Raw genomic sequence first — 19090 nt, forward strand, 5'->3', positions numbered from 1 at the left:
AACATGATCATAACTACTTTTGGATTGATAACAACCATTAGGTTTATTAGATAACTAGATTAAATAAAGATTAAATAAACAGATTAATTATATAATATCACAACATGACTAATCTATTTTAAAATGTGTTAAATAAACAATTCTAATATTTTTTAAAACATAGTCAATTAAATTCCGTCCCATAATTACCTACGTTGTTGTGCTGTAGTTAATATGAGTTAACGATAACAGTAGTACAAAATGCAAATAAGTTTATATTTTTTCAAGATAACGGCTTTTGAACGTAGTGTTGTTGCGACGCCGCGGCGGACACAACGTGTTGTGCTCGTGTTTAGTGCTTGTTTATACTTCACCACACGATGCTTCTATAAATATAACACACATTTACATTAGTCAGCTGAGTGTTTTCAACTAAGAGGTCTAATTTAAACCAATTTTATTTGTAAGTTTTTGATTTTTATTTCATTTTAACAATTTAATCTGAAAGACATTCGCATGTTTCTTTTTATATTCTCGAGGTGTATGCTAAACTTGACAATTGGTATATTTAAATTCATGGTCAACGTTTAAGGTCAGTTTGGATAGAAATCGTACCTTGGTTACCATCACGTATTTAAACATCAGTGATATCGAGACCATGTACATACTTACGAGTATGTGAAACGGTTCTTCTGTTGCTAAGTGTTACTTTTAAATTGTCAGTGTCGGTCGTTGATACAATATGAGTTACTGTTTGTTTATTGGGTATCTTGAGTATAGATAACTAATTTACTATTAATTTGTGTCCCTTATACGACTTTATTTTATTCTTTACCTATCGGAATAGTTTTCAAGGAGTAATTTTTTTGTTTTATTATTGTTAATAAAAAGTATTAACAGCGAGTAACTATTATTTATGGCCATGATATTGACCCACACTACAACACGTAAACCATACGTAACAAATATAGTCCACTCATTATTATTATTATTATTATTATTGCCTTGTTTCCACGGAGGGTCGGCATTTAACTTAAGTTTTGAATATAAATAGAGAAACGATATGTTAATCTCGACTGGACAAAAATAAATCAAGACTCGTTGAATTATGATATCCAATTCAAATTTTTTCGATTTTTATTATTATCTTGGCTTAATGTCATTTATTTTATCAATATTATCTTATTAATATTATAATTGCGAATGTTTAGATGGATGGATGTTTGTTTGAAGGTATCTCCGGAACAACTCCTTATTAAGTTTTTTTTTTAATTCCGCGCGGACGGAGTCGCGGGCGACAGCTATTATTTTATAAAAAAATAAAGGAAAATCTTATGACGTCTAAACAGAATTAGCAACTAACCAGCTGTAATCTAGTTAAAGGTTGATCTAATACAAAATGTTTTTTTTTTATCAACATTTAGATCAAACCTTACATTAAATCAGATTTGTTAAATGAAAGCATTGTGTTTTTTTGGGACTAATTTAGATTCGGAATATAAATTGGGAGAGCTCGTTTCGGATTGTTATTAACCATTAACCTGTTTATCGCGACGCTGTTGGCTCGAGCTCTACGCAACACTGACATTTACGTTATTGAAGTTGTTAGTATATTAAACTGCTTCACACGTCCTCGTTACACCGCCTCTAATTCGCTACAATAAACGTAACATCTGTTCACTTACTACACACTTTCCTTCCTTTATTATTTCCTTACACTTTCATAGTTTTTAGACTAAATCTTTTTCCATTGAAATGTTCACCCATGAAAGAAGGACTCGGGCAATTTCTTGGAAATATAATCGCTAAAAAAAGAATCAAACCAAGATACTTATTGGAGCTTGAGGCCATTTTACCTAATGGTATTGAAGATTTAACTTTGTAAAAATAACTGATCAAAAATTTAAACAACATAGAAGGCGCATTGATCTTCTGTAACTTTAATAAGAGAATAAGCGTATAAATAAAGTATGTTATGTACCAAGCTAAGGTCTATGGGGACTTCAATACTGTTCAAATTTCTCAAATTGCTTGAAACCAGTTTACAAGCTTCCAAGCACGTACGATCGAATGTCGAATGCATCAGAAGTCATCTTGAAATCTTGAACACCGAGTCGCAAGTATAGAGGGCGCTACCGATCGTGTCTCTCTCAGGTGGGACCCGTGTAGACCACAGACTGACTCATCGGATTACCTGTATTGCCATAAACAGCACTGGTACACATATCCGAAATACAATCTGCTGTTTATTTTGGCTTCTCTTAAGAAAAAATAAAACGACCCATCGTAATGTTGGAACTACAATTTGATCAAACTTTACACGATTATGTTTTTTATAATTTAATGGTTGTTATATTTAATTTAAAATAAAAACTAAGGATTCTATTGTGTAACAATATGCATTTTTAAGACTGAATTAATGGTTAACCAAAATTACAATAAGATAGGTACGGACAATTGCGAGATAATCATATCAGTTTGGCAATAGAGTAATTTAATAGTTACTTTTTTTTAAGTAATATAAATGTACGTTCCGTTCTAACACGCGTATTTTTTTTACAGTAAAGATAAGTTCGGGTTAGCGATAAGACTAAAACAGATTTGTTTAACATCTTCTCTTAACCGGTGCTTAAAACTAAAGGGTTGGAGTTTTATGTTTATAGTGGGCACAGAGGAATTCAGGGATTCTCTAAATGTTAGTCTCAAGGTATAACGCAATTGTATTTGAATTTATCACATTAGTATATGATGTAAAAAGTTTGGCATGATTTCGGTAACATCAGAAAAAAAAAATAGGATTTCTTTCGTAGCTTTACTTGTATGAAAGGAATGTAAAATTAAGAATTGTAATTGATTGAAGGATTTTTTAAGTTTTCAATTTTACTAATTATATTTCCGGATTTAAAATAAGATTAATTACCGAAACAGAATCTTTGTGTTCATTAACTCATGGGTACAAAAATTGGGAGTATCATATGGTACCGTATCCATAATAATTTATACCTGGACGTCTCAGAATTGGGTGACATAAATGTATTTGTTAATACTCCATACCTATCTCCACGACCTGAGTAGTCAGGAACGATAGGTTCTACGTGAAGGTAAATATTTGAGGAACTATCTTGCTTAGTGGACATATTCAAATCGGTAAGAAATGACGATGTGGCATCGAAGACCGTCGATAGCTTATCCGTAACATATAAGGCGGCATTAGATAATATTTGTACACATCTAAGACATCTATAAGATGTCTAATATTTTATTTTAAAATTTTTAATATATATATATTTTTATTTTCTAAATAAAAACAATTATTTTCATAATAATTTTGACTACACAATCCAAATCAGTAGTTTTACAAGTTAAAAGTTGTTTGAATTTACCTAATATTTTGAGATAGAGTTATAAACCACTTAGAGAGAAATGTAAAATTTTCTTAAAATATAAAATGCCACGGAAAATATCTTACATGTTTTTATTATTAGCGACATATGTGGTTGACTTAAATCACAAAGTACTTTTCGACTGTACCGGGAACCTTTTCAGCAGAGATTATAAATCTTCTCATAATTTTTATATATGTCAGAGTTCAAGCGTCCATCATAATTTATTTGAACACTCATCGAGCTCAGGTGGGAATGGAGGCTCTTAAAATATTGTTGTCGCCTAAAACGATATTTCTTCGGCTACGAAAGAGACTCACGCGTTTTTAAAGGAGAACTCTCTAACTTTTTTCGCGCAATGATTTATGTTTAATTATAATACAACCGACTTTTTTATTTTCATAATATCCCTTTAAAATTTACTACGTGTTATAGAATATTTCGTATACTATGTCCCTGGTCTTATCCATGAGAAAAATAAAGGACAGCTACCCGCGACTTTATCCGTGCGGAATTAAAAAAAAACTCATAATAAATATATATGTCACCCAGGGATAAAGTAGTTTCCCAGTAGTAAACGAATTTTTCAATTCGGTTTAGTAGATTCAGAATCTATTCAATACAAACAAACAATAAAATCTTTTCTACATTAATAGAATATAACAAAACATAGCAACAATATATATATAGTGAATATTTATAGTAAAATGATAAGATAAAAATGTAGTAGTTTGAGCTAGACAAGATAAAAGGGTAACATTATCAGGTCCATTAAATAATCAATTTAACCTCATGGATACAGACACGAAAACATCCTAAATATCTTTTTGTGTGGTCTGCGTACTGAATTAGCAAATAAATTTAGTGTGTAAAATTATTACCTACTTGTAATTTTTTCTTCTACTTTATTCAATACTTTTAGTCAAGAACAAAAAGTCAAGTATTTCTTCTCTCTATTAGTATAAATCGCTTGATTTATAAAACAGTATCGAATGTACTACGTAGTATGAACTTTGACTGTTAAACATTGTTATGCTCAATAGATAATATTGTAAATGCATTTATAACTGATAGTGGGGTCGGATCAAAATGTGCTGACCCTCGTATGAAACCTACTTTGATATTCTGAATGCAACCCAGAAATGACGTCATCCACGGTGTATTAATTAACAAGTTTAAATCCTAATTAACACTTGATATATTCTGACACAAAAGATATAAACGAAATATTATCTAGCAGACTTTTATCACAACATTAACTCGCTACTGAAAGAAATAAACGTAGACGACATAAACGTTTCGTTTACTATCGAAGATTAATGCATTTGTCTGTAAATCTCTTACCGGTAACTATTTATTAAGTAAAAATATCGAATTTTCATCAAAACACTACCGAATTTAGATTCAAAAACAAATATTTTTATTTAAACGTTTGGTAAATAGAAAATATTTTGTGTGAAAATATAAGGTACCTTTTTTAATGCATCGCCAGTTCGGCCATTCCATTTCATAAACCCAATGATCGCATTACACTGTGAAAGGAAATCTACATCACGACATTTAATTAAAGTTGCTTGTGCTAGGTCTTTTGAATTGATAAGTATTTTGGACCTGGACAGATACATTCATTTCCTCCATTAAAATAAAGAATTACGAGTTTGAAATAAATATAACATTTTACAGTTTTATTTATTTTAAAAATCTTTATCTGTGTTATTACACCATACGTATGGCAGCTAGTAAAAAATACCGGTATGTTTTGTTGTCATATACTAATTTATCAGTTGTTATTGTGAATAAATATATGTGTATATTCCAGAATAAACATACTTCAGAGCATTAATTTAATATTGATGTGAAGGAGAGAGACTGTATAGGCAATGAACTGACTGGCAATGGTCTGTTTAACAAAATTCACACGTAAATCTGTTATTTACTGTAACGTTACCCTTTCGTTATCAGCAGGTCAGCGGACATAATGACGGCACAATATAAATATGTAATCTCCATTTATTGTATATAAAACAAAATAAATAAAAACCCGATTAAAGTTCATCGGTAGCTCATTATACTACGTATTATAGGACAATTAGACATTCAACATTTCTTATATGGTAATGTAATTTTTAATAAAGACCAAGATCCCATAGTCGGCTTAAGTCATTACAGCAAAGCTGGGATTTTGGTCCCTAATAGAAGTAGGAAATGGCCAAGTATGTTTAGGCGACAGTTGTTATAGAATAAAGTCCAAAGTTATGAAAAGAAAGTCCTAGCTAATAGTTGAAGTCTGCAATCATGGAAGCTTGTCCTATTAGGTTAAGTTTGATGAGCAAGTACTATTTATTTTTTGGTAAGTGTCAAATTGGAAGTTTTAAAAATCTATGTATTCGTAATTACCCATCTCGATAAAAGAAGCCCATCGTGTGATCAAGACAAAGTTCGCTCACTTTTGTAATAAATAAACATGACGGAGTTAATTAAATCTGACTTCGTCATAGACAAGGGAAAGCCGCCATTAGTTTAAAGTAGCATTAAAAGTACTTACACAGGTATGAATTATGGTTTAATCACGTTTCAATTAATATATAAGGTTTATTAAACAGTTACGAATCGAATTTACTTTATACAGAGGAAAAGAACAATGACTTTCTGTCATACTTTGAGTCATTTTACAATACAACACAGAGCAATTCCTTAGTTTAGATTTCTTTAACTAAACCTACACTTACTAGTGTGTTTAATTAATACGTATCATATATTTTTCTACGTATTACTTCATTGATTATCACAGTTAGTTACACTTCACCTTTAAAAATATAGTTGAACAAAATATTCTATAAAACTTAATGAAATTCCATTTGGTCAGACTTTTTACGCTAACTATTATTTCCATAAGCGAAAAATCGAATGTATATTGTTTTTGGATGTTGCGACATATTGCAAAAAAAAAAAGCTGTGACCGCATTATTTGACGCAGCAAGCTCACAAACAAGCCGATAAAGTACCAGGAAACAATGAGTGTAAAAGCTCAACTTTTAGTTTTATACGCAGAGTTTCAGAGACGCTGTGATTGAGTTAAAACAATGCGCCAGTAATTAAATCTCCGGTAACAATTAAATGTAAGTAACCGCGGTAATTAATGAATGTGACTCATTGCTTAAATTAAATGTTCACCGAATCGTAACAACATGCGGATTATTTCAACACAAAATCAGTATTAATGTAAACTTCAACTGTCATATCCATTTGGTCTCGATGTAGCCTATAGCCGTACACGAAACGTCAATTTACAGTCTCACGCTTTTTGTATTCCTGCTGCCTTAATATTTAGAGTTTATGTTTTATACCTTTGTATAAAAAAAAGTTATTACACTCGTCTTTTAGATAAACATCGGTCTATAAATTAATCGAACAATATTTTAATAGTTATCGTAATCTGATAAAAAAGATTTAGTAGCAAAAAACTTTTGATACAAAAATCTATCAATGGCTTGTGGTTGGCTTGTTACCACCTCTCTTTTTAAGGGAATGAAACGATTGACAATATGTTTTTAAACAGGTCTTTCGGCAATGAAAACTAACGATTATTGTTTTGTAAATGTACGAAAATAAACAAATAAATCCATGATATACAATAGCTACAATTGCGTAGTATTAAGTCAAAAGAATACTTAATATAGTCAGTTGCCTCATTTCTATAGAAAGAAAATTCTTTTCAACGACTTTCATAGAAGCTTTTAAATATGTATTGTTAATAAGCAGGCAAAAAGCCCACCGGCGCTTGAAGAAGAGCGATTAGTGACATCACATTGTACCTGGCGCGGAAAACTTTGCTTATAATATGTGGATACACTTTACACACATTATGCTTTACAAACTTACGTATTTTTCTTCTGAGTTTTTATCTTAATGTTGAGTAAACACTCAACATGTAATAACAGTAAAAAAAATATTTATCAATAAAAATTAATATATTAATAACTAGCTTTTACCCGCGACTCTGTCCGCGCGGAATAAAAATAGGAAACAGGGTAAAAATTATCCTATATCCGTTTCCTGGTTCTAAGCTACCTGCCCACCAATTTTCAGTCAAATCGATTCAGCCGTTCTTCAGTTATAAATAGTGTAACTAACACTACTTTCTTTTATATATATAGAATGTTAATATTTTTATAATTTTATATCATTTTTATTCAATTTTTTGTTCCGCGCGGACGGAGTGGCGGGTAAAAGCTAGTCTCTTTTAAATTACACTTTTTACTCTATATTCATTGGTTTACGAGAAAAAAGTATTAACCTGTACTTTTTTTCAAATGAATGATTATACTAAGTAAGATCGGATAAGTAATAAGTCATTAAACAGTTAAATAGATTTTGAAATCTATTGTTTAATACATAATACTTAGTAATATTGTAAGTTAATTAGAACATTAAAAGTGTCATTTAAGAGAACATAAATAGCTATATACTATACGAGATACATATAGTGTAGTTAACTAAGGGGCAAAGGCAACATAACCTTTTAATGCAACAGTTAATAATACTTAAAAGGTCAAAAATCTATATTAGCTTGTAACAAGCTATCTTATCATCTAAATTGTACGGAAAACACTAAACCTAAACACATTCTTGTCCTAAAAACATTCTTGCTTATCATCCCAATGTGTTATATAAAATGATAAACAGCTGAGGTATTAGAATTTTTTCCGTTCATAAAATACGGGCCGTACCGAAGAGTTATCTTCCCTACTTACCTTAGCTATATCCATAAATTAACTAAGCAAATAAAAAGCTAACAAACCAAACTAAACGCTCAAAATAAAAAGACATCTCACTCTTCATAATAGGTGAGACTCTTTTCGAATCTCGTTATATTCTGATGGAATTTTGTGATCGTCCGGCATTTAGTTAGATTGACAAAGGCCTAGCTCGATCGATAGCAAGGAACAGATTAAACTTTGATGCAATTACACCCAATCAACCTTATTGGCTTATTGTGTCTCTGTCAATCAGAATTCAATCGTTCATCGAATCGACCTATTCAACATCGGGTACAATTCACACGGCACTATTCGAAATTCTACTCTCAGAAAAGGAATCACTAAAGTGGTGTATGAGTTAAGACTCAGCGAATTTACTCATACCAAAATCTTTAGAGTTTCTTTTAAAAAACTTATATATATTGTATGTTGTACATACATACGTATGTTAATTTTAATATGTATTTCGGCAGTTGCAACTTATTACTCGTTACATCAATTTAAATGACATAAAGAATCAATTATTGTTCAATACCGCGTACTTGTTGCATAATACATATTGACTTAACACTTGACTTGATAAAATCGAATCATTTGCAGAATATAATATTCATTATTAGCTTACATTATCTATTAACAATGCCTACAGACGCTTTACATATATACATGCATACATCGTGAAACTGGTCATTTTACGTTTTTACATCATTTTGATATCCTCATTTAACAATTTGGAGTTAATAGTTTTCTTAATTTTAACAACAAATGAGAGATAGGTTGAAATTGTTCTTATAAGTGACATCCCGTCAAACCAAAAAACAAAAGTTAATTTGTGATTGACCTACATGTCAGAAACCGCAAAGCTTAAATTCTAGAAATAACAAAAAATTTAATGCTTACAAATGTTTCTTTAATTTTCAGATAATATTTAGTAATGAGACCAAGCACAGAGGAGGGCGTGGAGCCGCCGCAGATCGTGGTGCTGGACGGGGGCTTCTCGACTCAGCTGTCGTGCCACGTGGGCCACGTCATCGACGGGGACCCGCTGTGGAGTGCGCGCTTCTTGCACACGCATCCCAACGAAGTTGTCAACACACACCTTGACTTCCTCAGAGGTATTAAGGTTTACCCCTTGTTATACCAATCCGGTAGCACCTTTCAGCACAATGGGTGACTGGTGCTGGTTCTAACTCGCGTTACATAATTTTTGTGTTGCTAGAAAATTAACTGATCTTTTGTAAAACATCACTTGAATGTTTTTGTGACAGTCTTGATGCTCATGATTATAAAATAAATAAAATATACATTTTTATTAGTTTTCGCCCGTGATTCCGACTACGTGGAATTTAAAAAAAAACCTAAAAGTCTATGTGTCTTTCCAGACTATGTTCTACATCTATGCTAAATTTCATTGAGATCCGTTGAGTCGTTCTGCAGACACCATCTAACTAAGATCCATCTATACAGCCAAACATTCGCAATTAAATATATCCAAAAAAATATAGCCAAACATAATATCAGTATGATTTGTAATAGAAGATACAAAATCAAATATCAAAAGCATAATATTTCAAGATGCCTGCCAAGATTGTCTAAAATTAAATTCTAATTCGTACTCGTTGGATGTCATTTAATATCAATGAAATACAAAGAGAGGGAGAGAAATTTTGAGCTTATTATACAAAGTTGTTATCAAATTTGTCGGTGGCTCTTTCACACACTTTTGTACAAATGTAACGAATAAAGCAAATATATACACAGTTTTAATAAACGAACAAAAAAAAAATCAAATATTTAATAAACTTGTGTATGAAAATTTGCATTCGTTAATTGTTTTATATCTATAACTAGCTTTTACCCGCGACTCCGTCCGCGCGGAATAAAAAAAAATAAAAAAATAGAAGGTAAAAATTATCCTATGTCCTTTTCCTGGTTTTAAGCTACCTGCCCACCAATTTTCAGTCAAATCGATTCAGCCGTTCTTGAGTTATAAATAGTGTAACTAACACGACTTTCTTTTATATATATAGATTAAGGTATTTATTATAAGTACTTAGTTAAAGGATTACCTTTGTTAATTTAATTTTTTTATGAAACTCCTTAAGAATAAAATATATCTTATAAAGTAAAACTAATAAAAATTTTGGCAAGGAGCTCTTGAAAATTAAGACAATATTGGGAGCAGCGGCGGATGTTACAATTTCTAGGCTAAACGTTTATTGAACATTTCTGTGCCGATGCAAACTTTGAAATAAGATCTCGTCTATATCTTGCCGCCAGCGAATACTAAATGAAAACTAAAATTGAAATGAAATAATTTGCTCAAGTCGTGCGTTTATTCTCAATGTCATCTAGATCGGAGCACGTGTCTGTAATGAAAGTAGATAAATAAGTCGGCTTTAATGATATTTCCAACATGCGTGTAAAACATCTGATGCGAGCATCGAATCGCTTTGTCTTCCATTTCAAAGGCGTAATTCGAATGAGCACCGTGAAACATGTATACTGGGACCGCATCTGAATACGTGGCGATGCGACGTGGCGTAGGAAAGCGTTGTCTGCTAGACATGCGCGCGCGGGTATCCGCGTGTTTTGACGAATTACACGTTAGGTCGCTTTTGGCCTGTCATTCCGTAGCATCTGACGGCGTGAGTGCGACCTCGTCTCGTGTCATCGTCCTCTGAAAGAACTTTTCTTCGCCACAAAACGGACCGTTTCTTTTCATAAGAAAAACTGAAAAGTGTCTGCAAGCAAATAACTCCCTGGAGGGAAAAAGCCTACTGACTTGCTTTGCTGCCTTCTTCACGGGAAATGATATGAATAAACATAAAAAATGGCTCACATATTGTGAGAACATTTTCACTATACTTGTACGTTTCAAGATTTTTCTTTTATTTAACACAGGCGTCGGAATGGGATACGCTGGCATTTCTTAATTAAATGTGTAAATTATTTAAAAATGTGTTTACATAGATATAGTAACACTGTTTATGTGGAGAGTTAAATATGTAATGATAATTACACTTAGCTTTGTTATCAAAGCGTCCACTTATGTGGACGCACTAATTTACGCTAACGCAATGGCTTTTGCATTATTAATCCGAATTGTCAACTTAATGCACGAACTCAGTAAGTATCGACATAAAATAAATGACATGCAGTCTTCGAGTAAGTGACCCAGAGGAGTAAGCCAATATCCCAGCCCAATTCAGACTTCTTAGAGTCTGAGTAATTTACAACAATTTGTTTTTATGCTACTCATGGGTATACAAATGTTTGTAAATTAGTTTTTCCTTATAACATTATTAATAAATGAACGTCAACAATGGTTTGTTCTGTTGAGCAGTCGTATTGAAGTTTGTGAACTGTAGTGCATTAGCAAGTTTTAATAACATTAATTGTTTACGTCACTTCGCCGCATGCTGTTCCCGCTTAATAATAGTAGAAGGCAAGTTCAATATTTATGGAGTTAGTTCGGCAGTACAAATTTTAGTAGCTCAAGCAATACTAGTTTATAACAAAGGCACGAGGCCGAAATCTTTAAACTAATTTCCAACTCTTAGGCCTTCAATTTATTTTGTCATCTTTTAGGAAATGTTTATGAAACAGTTTTAAACATAAATAATTAGGGCAATGGATCATTGTTACGGTTTTCTGCAGCATTAGAATTGCCTAGATTCCGGTTCGTCTTTTGGTCTTAATGTCAATCGTATTATCTATAAAATAATCACTAAGTTTTTTAACTAATGTTGACTGAATGATACATTTTTTTCAGCGGGAGCTCATTTAATAATAACAAACACGTATCAAGCATCACTGGACGGATTCGTGGAGCACCTAGGCGTGTCGCCGGAGCAGGGCTACGAGCTCATAGTGCGCGCGGTAGAGCTCGCCAAACGCGCACGATCTCTTTATTTAGAAGAATATAGAGACTGCATTCAAGATGGTGAGCTTATTCATATAACATTTCCTTATCAGTGATTGGTATTGATATCACAAACGGCCAATCGTTAGTTAGTACTAGTTAGTTTAGTTACTTAGTATAACTATAGTTGTTATTATAACTATTTTACGAATTTAATATTATAATTAATTCATAACGTTTAACTAATATATATTTGATCTGTTATAATTTTTTTATAATCAAGCTAAATAAATTGAACCAATCAATGTCAGTTGAGCAAAAATTTATATTTATAAAATAATTTTTCACTAAACGGAATACTCATTAGTGCGAGCAAATGAAATGGAGTCAGTTTCGTCATTAGCGACCGATATCCTCAGATATTATTTTAAGTATAAATTTAGTTATTTAAGAATAATTTTTTGCGTTATATAAATTGTATAATCTCTATATATTTTGTGTAAAATTTAAAGAATGTTGATATAACAAATCTTTTCGGGTTCTCGGGAGGGACGGGTGCAACGCCACATTAATTAATTTATGCTAGGGTTTAAAATATTTGTAGGAAAGGCTGCGAACAGGTTGTCGAGGAAATAAATAACAATGTGGTGTTAGGCGATAATACGAATTTGTGTTGTTTTCAGATCACGTGCCTCTGGTGGTGGGCTCAGTGGGTCCATACGGCGCTCATCTGCACGACGGATCTGAATATGACGGCAGCTACGCCGATACTACAACTGTTCAGGTAAGAATTTAATGTTAAGGTTGTTTTATTACTTACTAACGTTGAGCCTATCCATCCATCCGTCTATCTAAACACTCGCAATTATAATACAAGTAAGATTATTAGGTAGGCGTTAAATTAGTTAGTGTTGCCACTAAATATACCTTGTATTCGACTGCGTGTAGTAGTGCGACAATAACCTCGAAGGATCGATTTAAATTAAACGATCGCAAGACTGGAAAGTGTAAATTCGGAACGACACTTTTTATTACTTTGCATCTCGCTGTCGAAATCGCACGGAGTTCCCTAGCAAATTAAAAGGTAAAGAAAATTTCGTTGATAAATTCCAACATTTTACATGCACGAAAACTGATCTATATTAACTATGCTTCATTTTTTTTAAAGTATAAAAAATACAACCATGATTAAACTTCGCTTCAAACACTTAAATAACGAGCCGAAAAAAAGGCCTCAAAGTAGTAAAAGCTGAGAAAATGTGGGCAATTTTTCTTAAAAAAATATGTGTAACTAACTGAACTTGAAGTGGTCATATATTATTTATTTATTTATCTGTCTCACAAAGTATCTTCGACTAAAAGTTTATCGTACAAATGTTAGCAGAGTATTGTTACTAACTGCATCTCTTGTTATTCCGTTATCTTGTTTGTAAACGTCTTTAAAGTACGAAGAAACATCTGGGCGAAATGCCAATGTTTTATCTCCGTAGTAACTTCTCGCTTATAACATCGTATCGGCGACTATAAACGGCATCTCGAATTATTATTACTGCCCGCAACATTTTCAAAGGGCACGCATGGCACGTGAGATTATTTATACTGAACCCCGATATCCAGGAATACGTAGATAGACAATATAGTAAAGGTTAAAAGCACAAGCTAAATCGTAAAGAGGGTCGTAAAGCTGCCGGGAAATTAAAATTTACATCGGGCAATATGAAAATAAAAAGTGCGCCTTCATTTCTATTTATTTTTTTGTTTTTTGTCTGCGCGAAGTCGTCTGGAGTGGACAGTTAATTAATGGCACCTAGAATAAATGAAAATCACAAACACGACAAGATAATAACAGTTTTATTTAGAGAGATTTAAAATTCGATTAAAAAAAATTGTTGTCGCCGTTAAAGTAATTATATAAGTAATGCAAGCAGCAAGAGCTCGAGACATGTAATTTTTAATAACGTAGAATTCATGATCCATTGGATATTAAAAACATTATACCCGGCGAGCCGCGTCGCCTTTTTGCAACGAATAATAACAAATGATTCATAATTGATGTAGTGCTTTTACACGGCCATTACTTACTCATACCGTCGCAAGAGAAAAATATTAAAATTTTATTTAAAAAAATGATTGTTATGACCAAAATGACGACGCACTTGCATGTTACATTTCCATGCATCTTTAACAAATAAAATTTTATTATCAACAGTATAGTATAGTAAAGTAGGGATGGAATAGAGTTAACCTAATGCATTCACGTTGATATTCTGTGAGTGAGGTCGTCTTCCTTCCTTGAAACACAAGCTACTCATTGTTCTAACACTGTTAACATGTATTTCGTTTGAACAGACAATGCGGGAATGGCATCGGCCCAGAATCCAAGCTCTAGTGGAGGCCGGCGTGGACCTACTCGCCTTAGAAACAATACCCTGCCAAGAGGAGGCCGAAATGTTATGCGACCTGTTGAGAGAGTTCCCCAATGTTAAAGCTTGGCTTGCATTCAGTTGTAAGGTAAGTACAATATAGTCTTACTATTATTAAAAATGCGATAGTTTAGATGTATGGCTGTTTTTAATCACTTAACTTCAGTACGGCTGAAAGGATCTGGATGAAATTTGAAACAAATATTGATTACAGATAGATTAAATAGACAGTATTTTTTAAATGGTACGCGGAAGAAATCGCGCGTAATATTTAGTAACACAATAAGCAACATTTCCAGACAACTATATTATACAATTCGACTTAAAAAATAACATTTGAGAAAATAATGGGCTGTACTTTCATACTTCTTTATAAGATATTTATGTGCGATAAAATCATTACTATGTCATATTTATTGTTCAATGATTACGGTAAATTAGGAAATACAGCAATGTAATTCGTGTGCAGAATATGTAATACAGTATCGAGAATTTACTGTAGTGAGACAAGACATCATATTGAGAACAGAGAACAAGTCGGTAACCGATTTACAAACTTCTCAGAAATAATTTAAGACAGAGAAAATTCAAACTTTCTTTTGTGTTATGGTAAAATAGAAATAATTATATTACATAACTATTGTACTAATGCGATAAACTGTGTCATATTCGCATTTAGATCTCGATTTGGAAATGTAGAAAATAAAAAAGCCATGTTTTCATAAGTGATCAAACTATCTTGGTTATATTTTTCATGTCATAACGTATTAATAATTATGTTGGCATGTGTGATCGGTAAACTATATTTAATGCTTGCAGGATAACCAAAGTATAGCACACGGCGAAAGCTTCCAGAAAGTGGCAAAAAAATGTTGGGAAGCGAATCCGGATCAATTAGTCGCTGTGGGGGTAAACTGCTGCGCCCCCTCCTACGTGTCCACACTGCTGAAGGGAATCAATGACGATCGGCCGCACGACCCCATCCCCTTGATTGTTTATCCCAACTCAGGCGAGAAATACAATCCGCAAATAGGGTAAGTTTCAATTACTCACCTGACATGTTTATGTATGCGCATAAGCAATACGTATCCCATTACAAACAATATCAATGGAATAATAATTCCAATAGACTAATGGGCTCGCATTCCGGATCTGAATTCTTTATATCTAATTCATAAAACTCTGTAAAGTAGAGCGATGATAGCCTAAATTATAAGCAAGTGTAATGACGAGGTTTGGTGCTCCTAAGCCAAATTCGGAGATTTATTCGTTCTGTTCACAACTTACTAATAGTTTAAAATATGTCGAGTCCTTTTAAAAACTGAAGTTAACAATTTGTCGGTGGCTGAGACAAGAATTAGGTATTAAATATATTCATATAATAAAACTTTATATACCTAGGCGTATGAGTACATAATATAAAAAATATATATTATAGTGAAGTATCACATTGATTTAATTACGGACAGGTCCAGTTCGCATATTTTTTTTTCATATTTGACACATGATAAATGTCTTGTCTATGACCTAGTCACCCCTAACTCGGGGTAGGCTCCGAGCCCCTCGGTGGGGCCGTATAGTGAGTTGATGATGAAATGTCTTAGAGCCGTCGAACATGAGCTATGAACTCGTTACAATATGCGATGAGAACGAATCTTTTTAATATATTTCAAATTAGTAATTACAGTACATACATACAACACTTAACACAATTTTTTTATTCATTTATTTGAATTGGTGGTACGAATTAATCAAAGAAAGCGAATTGCTCACATTATGTTAGTACTTATAGCTAGTGTAATATAACACGACGAGCAATAATGACAAGAGCGCGTCTTCTTAGAAACTACATCGAATGTCTTAAGAATTTTGCGACAAAGCATTTGATCAACGACGCAATAAAGCTACATGTTGTACCATTTGCTTGAAGTGTGTTGGATGTACACGTTATCTTGTTTTCATTTCTTTTTATTCGTTTTTCATTAAATCGACAATCCGTATCTTTCTCAATTTTAGTCACAAAGAGCAATCATCAGATAATTTTCTGGAACTCTGTTCGGACAACAAAAAAAAAGTCACACATCTTAGGCAAATTAATAACATATTTAATTCATTGATGACGACATATTATCCGCCGTTGGTGCTAATGAGCCTACGGGGGAACCGATTAACCTCATATCCCGTTATATCAACCGTCATATCTAGATACGATAGTTTAAATATGTTGTATTAATATTATTCTAGATGGATAGACCGTGACAAATGCGAGGCTGTGGAGGTATTTATTCAGGAGTGGTTGGACCTGGGCGTGCGGTACGTGGGCGGCTGCTGCAGGACCTACGCCACCGATGTGTCGCGTATCCGCAATCAGGTGCACTGCTGGCGAGACCGCCGACGCTTCCACGTCAAGTACCAAGACAATCTCAATAGTAATAGTGTACACTGAAACAACTAGTACCTTTATATGTTTAAGTTGTCTTCTCTGTGTCAAAGTTTACCTGTAAATGTCATTTATTCTTTTGGAAATTTCATTAAAAATATTGTTTAGTTTTATATGAGAATTTAAAAATATATTTTAGTTATGTGTTCATTTATTTTGACTTTTAATACGATATACGACGACTTATTATTTTACAGACTGACAGTTGGTAATACAGTACAAGCAGTCATCAATACTTGCGTATAATGGTTTATGCAAATTCAAATTAATCTGCTCCATCAGTCATCATTTAATGTTAAACATTAGCATTGGAATCAATTTATTTATCCCCGTTTCCACAAAAATGACCCAATAAACAAAACAGCAACAGATATAAAAAAACACATGTATAGTAACTAGACATGTAATACAGAAAAATTTAGTTAATCAACTGAGCCGTTTGTCATCATTATTATAATAGCAAAATTAATCTAACGTTTCAAACTCAATTTACTTAATATTATATACATGCTATTGTTAAGGCATTTTTATTTTCAGCACGGATAAATTATATTGATAAATTAAAGATACTTAAATGCCCTCACGTCTCTGGCTAACCTACTGTCAATAACATTACGGTACGAGAAAATATTTGAAGAAAACTTTATACGATGTGTACAAAAGGAACGATAGGGGAAGTGGTCGTACGACTACAAACTTGGTTTGTTGACACGAGACGAAGGTCGACATTCGGAAGCTGGTAAAACGTACGTTTTCCTCAAACTTTCTTTGATAATAGATAAGTGCTAATAACGTAACCGGTCAACGTTTCCGGGTGTAAATTGAAATATAAAAATTAATAAAAACCGTTGTAAAAAAAATATGAGCATCGATTGATACACGATATGCTTAATTTGACTAAAATAAAAGTGTGAAATAACTAAGTAACTAACTTAGAAAATAAATATCTTACATTTTTCTGTCTGCACAAAACGTGTTTAATACTAAACTTTAGAAGCGTTAGACTTAAAAAACTTCAATTCAATTTCCAAGCAGTGGCTTTTAGGTGTGCCAGACTGGGCACAGATCTTAAAAGACTTAAAGTATAGAATACGGTTGGAAGTAACTAATTACTTAACTGTTAAACATGCAGGAATTTTAAATTAATATTTTTTCGGAAAATTATTTTATGTCCCATTATAAATATATTTCACTTTCTTTACAAAAATATATTTTCCAAGTATTAAAATAACATCATTACACAACTACATCTGACATCAATTTGTGTGACAAAATGTGTTATTAATAATCTTAAATTGCTATTGGGTAAACATTAGAACAATATTTCACACTGTTTAAAAAATCTGTGAGCGTAGCACGTAACAATACCAATTTATAAACAAACTTCATCAACGGTCATTGCTTTTTTTAAATTATGAATGAACTTTTTAATGGAATTATCAACAGAGAAGGTTTGTTAAATGAATTATAAAATCTAATTAGAACGCTTGATAAAATATCAGAGGCACTTTAGACGTCTGCGTACAAAATGTACATGCAAGTGTAGTTAAAGTACATAGTAAAATATATTCGCTCAGGACGTTAGTATTATAACAATTTTTTGTTTCCCAAGAGAGTGCAGTGAGGTTGGAAAGCGTATGCTTTTATGTAGCCAAGGCGGCTGCCCTTTACTAAGGCTACGTGTATTGCAGACAAGTCGAATGAATGCACACCCACTGAACCGAACCAGCCAATACTAGCCGCTATACTTTTGGTGCAACAGTATAAAACGAAATTAAAGCTCGATGGGTGTTTAAAGAAATAAAAGTGTAAAGTGCAGGCACTGCCATAAGATTTTATGGTTAAAACATGACCTTATTAATAATATTTTATTACAAAAACTTACACTGTGACTGTGAATTGTATACTTGAAATTAATTCTAATCTAAACTAAGAAAATTTCTGACAAGTTTTGTTTTCAGATAGGTTCATTGTTTGGAAATGAATAAAATCTTTTGTTAGTGGAACATTGCTCGGATGAAATATTCGAGTTGCACTGCTCAAGATTTAAGTAGCTTAATAAACTAACAATGATTTTTCTACTTAATTAAATATTCAACAATGTAAAAATGATATTCGAATTTTACAGTAGTGTTTGTTATATTCGCTCGCCATTTCGCCGAATTCAAGTGGCTGCTTGTTCGTTTGCTTATAATATAAAAAAAATGTTGAGACCTACCGAACATTAATCATTATACAAT

The 19090-nt window shown here is 32.5% G+C and overlaps 1 protein-coding gene across 1 annotated transcript; it reads left to right on the forward strand.

The window, feature by feature from the left end:
• Positions 1-272: 272 nt before the first annotated feature.
• LOC106710685 (homocysteine S-methyltransferase) lies at positions 273-16887 on the forward strand. Its single transcript, XM_014502819.2, has 7 exons — positions 273-442; positions 9044-9237; positions 11898-12068; positions 12671-12771; positions 14337-14498; positions 15230-15444; positions 16655-16887. Exons 2-7 carry the CDS (start codon positions 9057-9059, stop codon positions 16854-16856), a joined length of 1032 nt encoding a protein of 343 aa, XP_014358305.2. The 5' UTR covers positions 273-442; positions 9044-9056; the 3' UTR covers positions 16857-16887.
• Positions 16888-19090: the final 2203 nt, after the last annotated feature.

This window comes from Papilio machaon, chromosome 1 (assembly GCF_912999745.1).
Source record: "Papilio machaon chromosome 1, ilPapMach1.1, whole genome shotgun sequence".
Lineage (NCBI taxonomy): Eukaryota > Metazoa > Arthropoda > Insecta > Lepidoptera > Papilionidae > Papilio > Papilio machaon.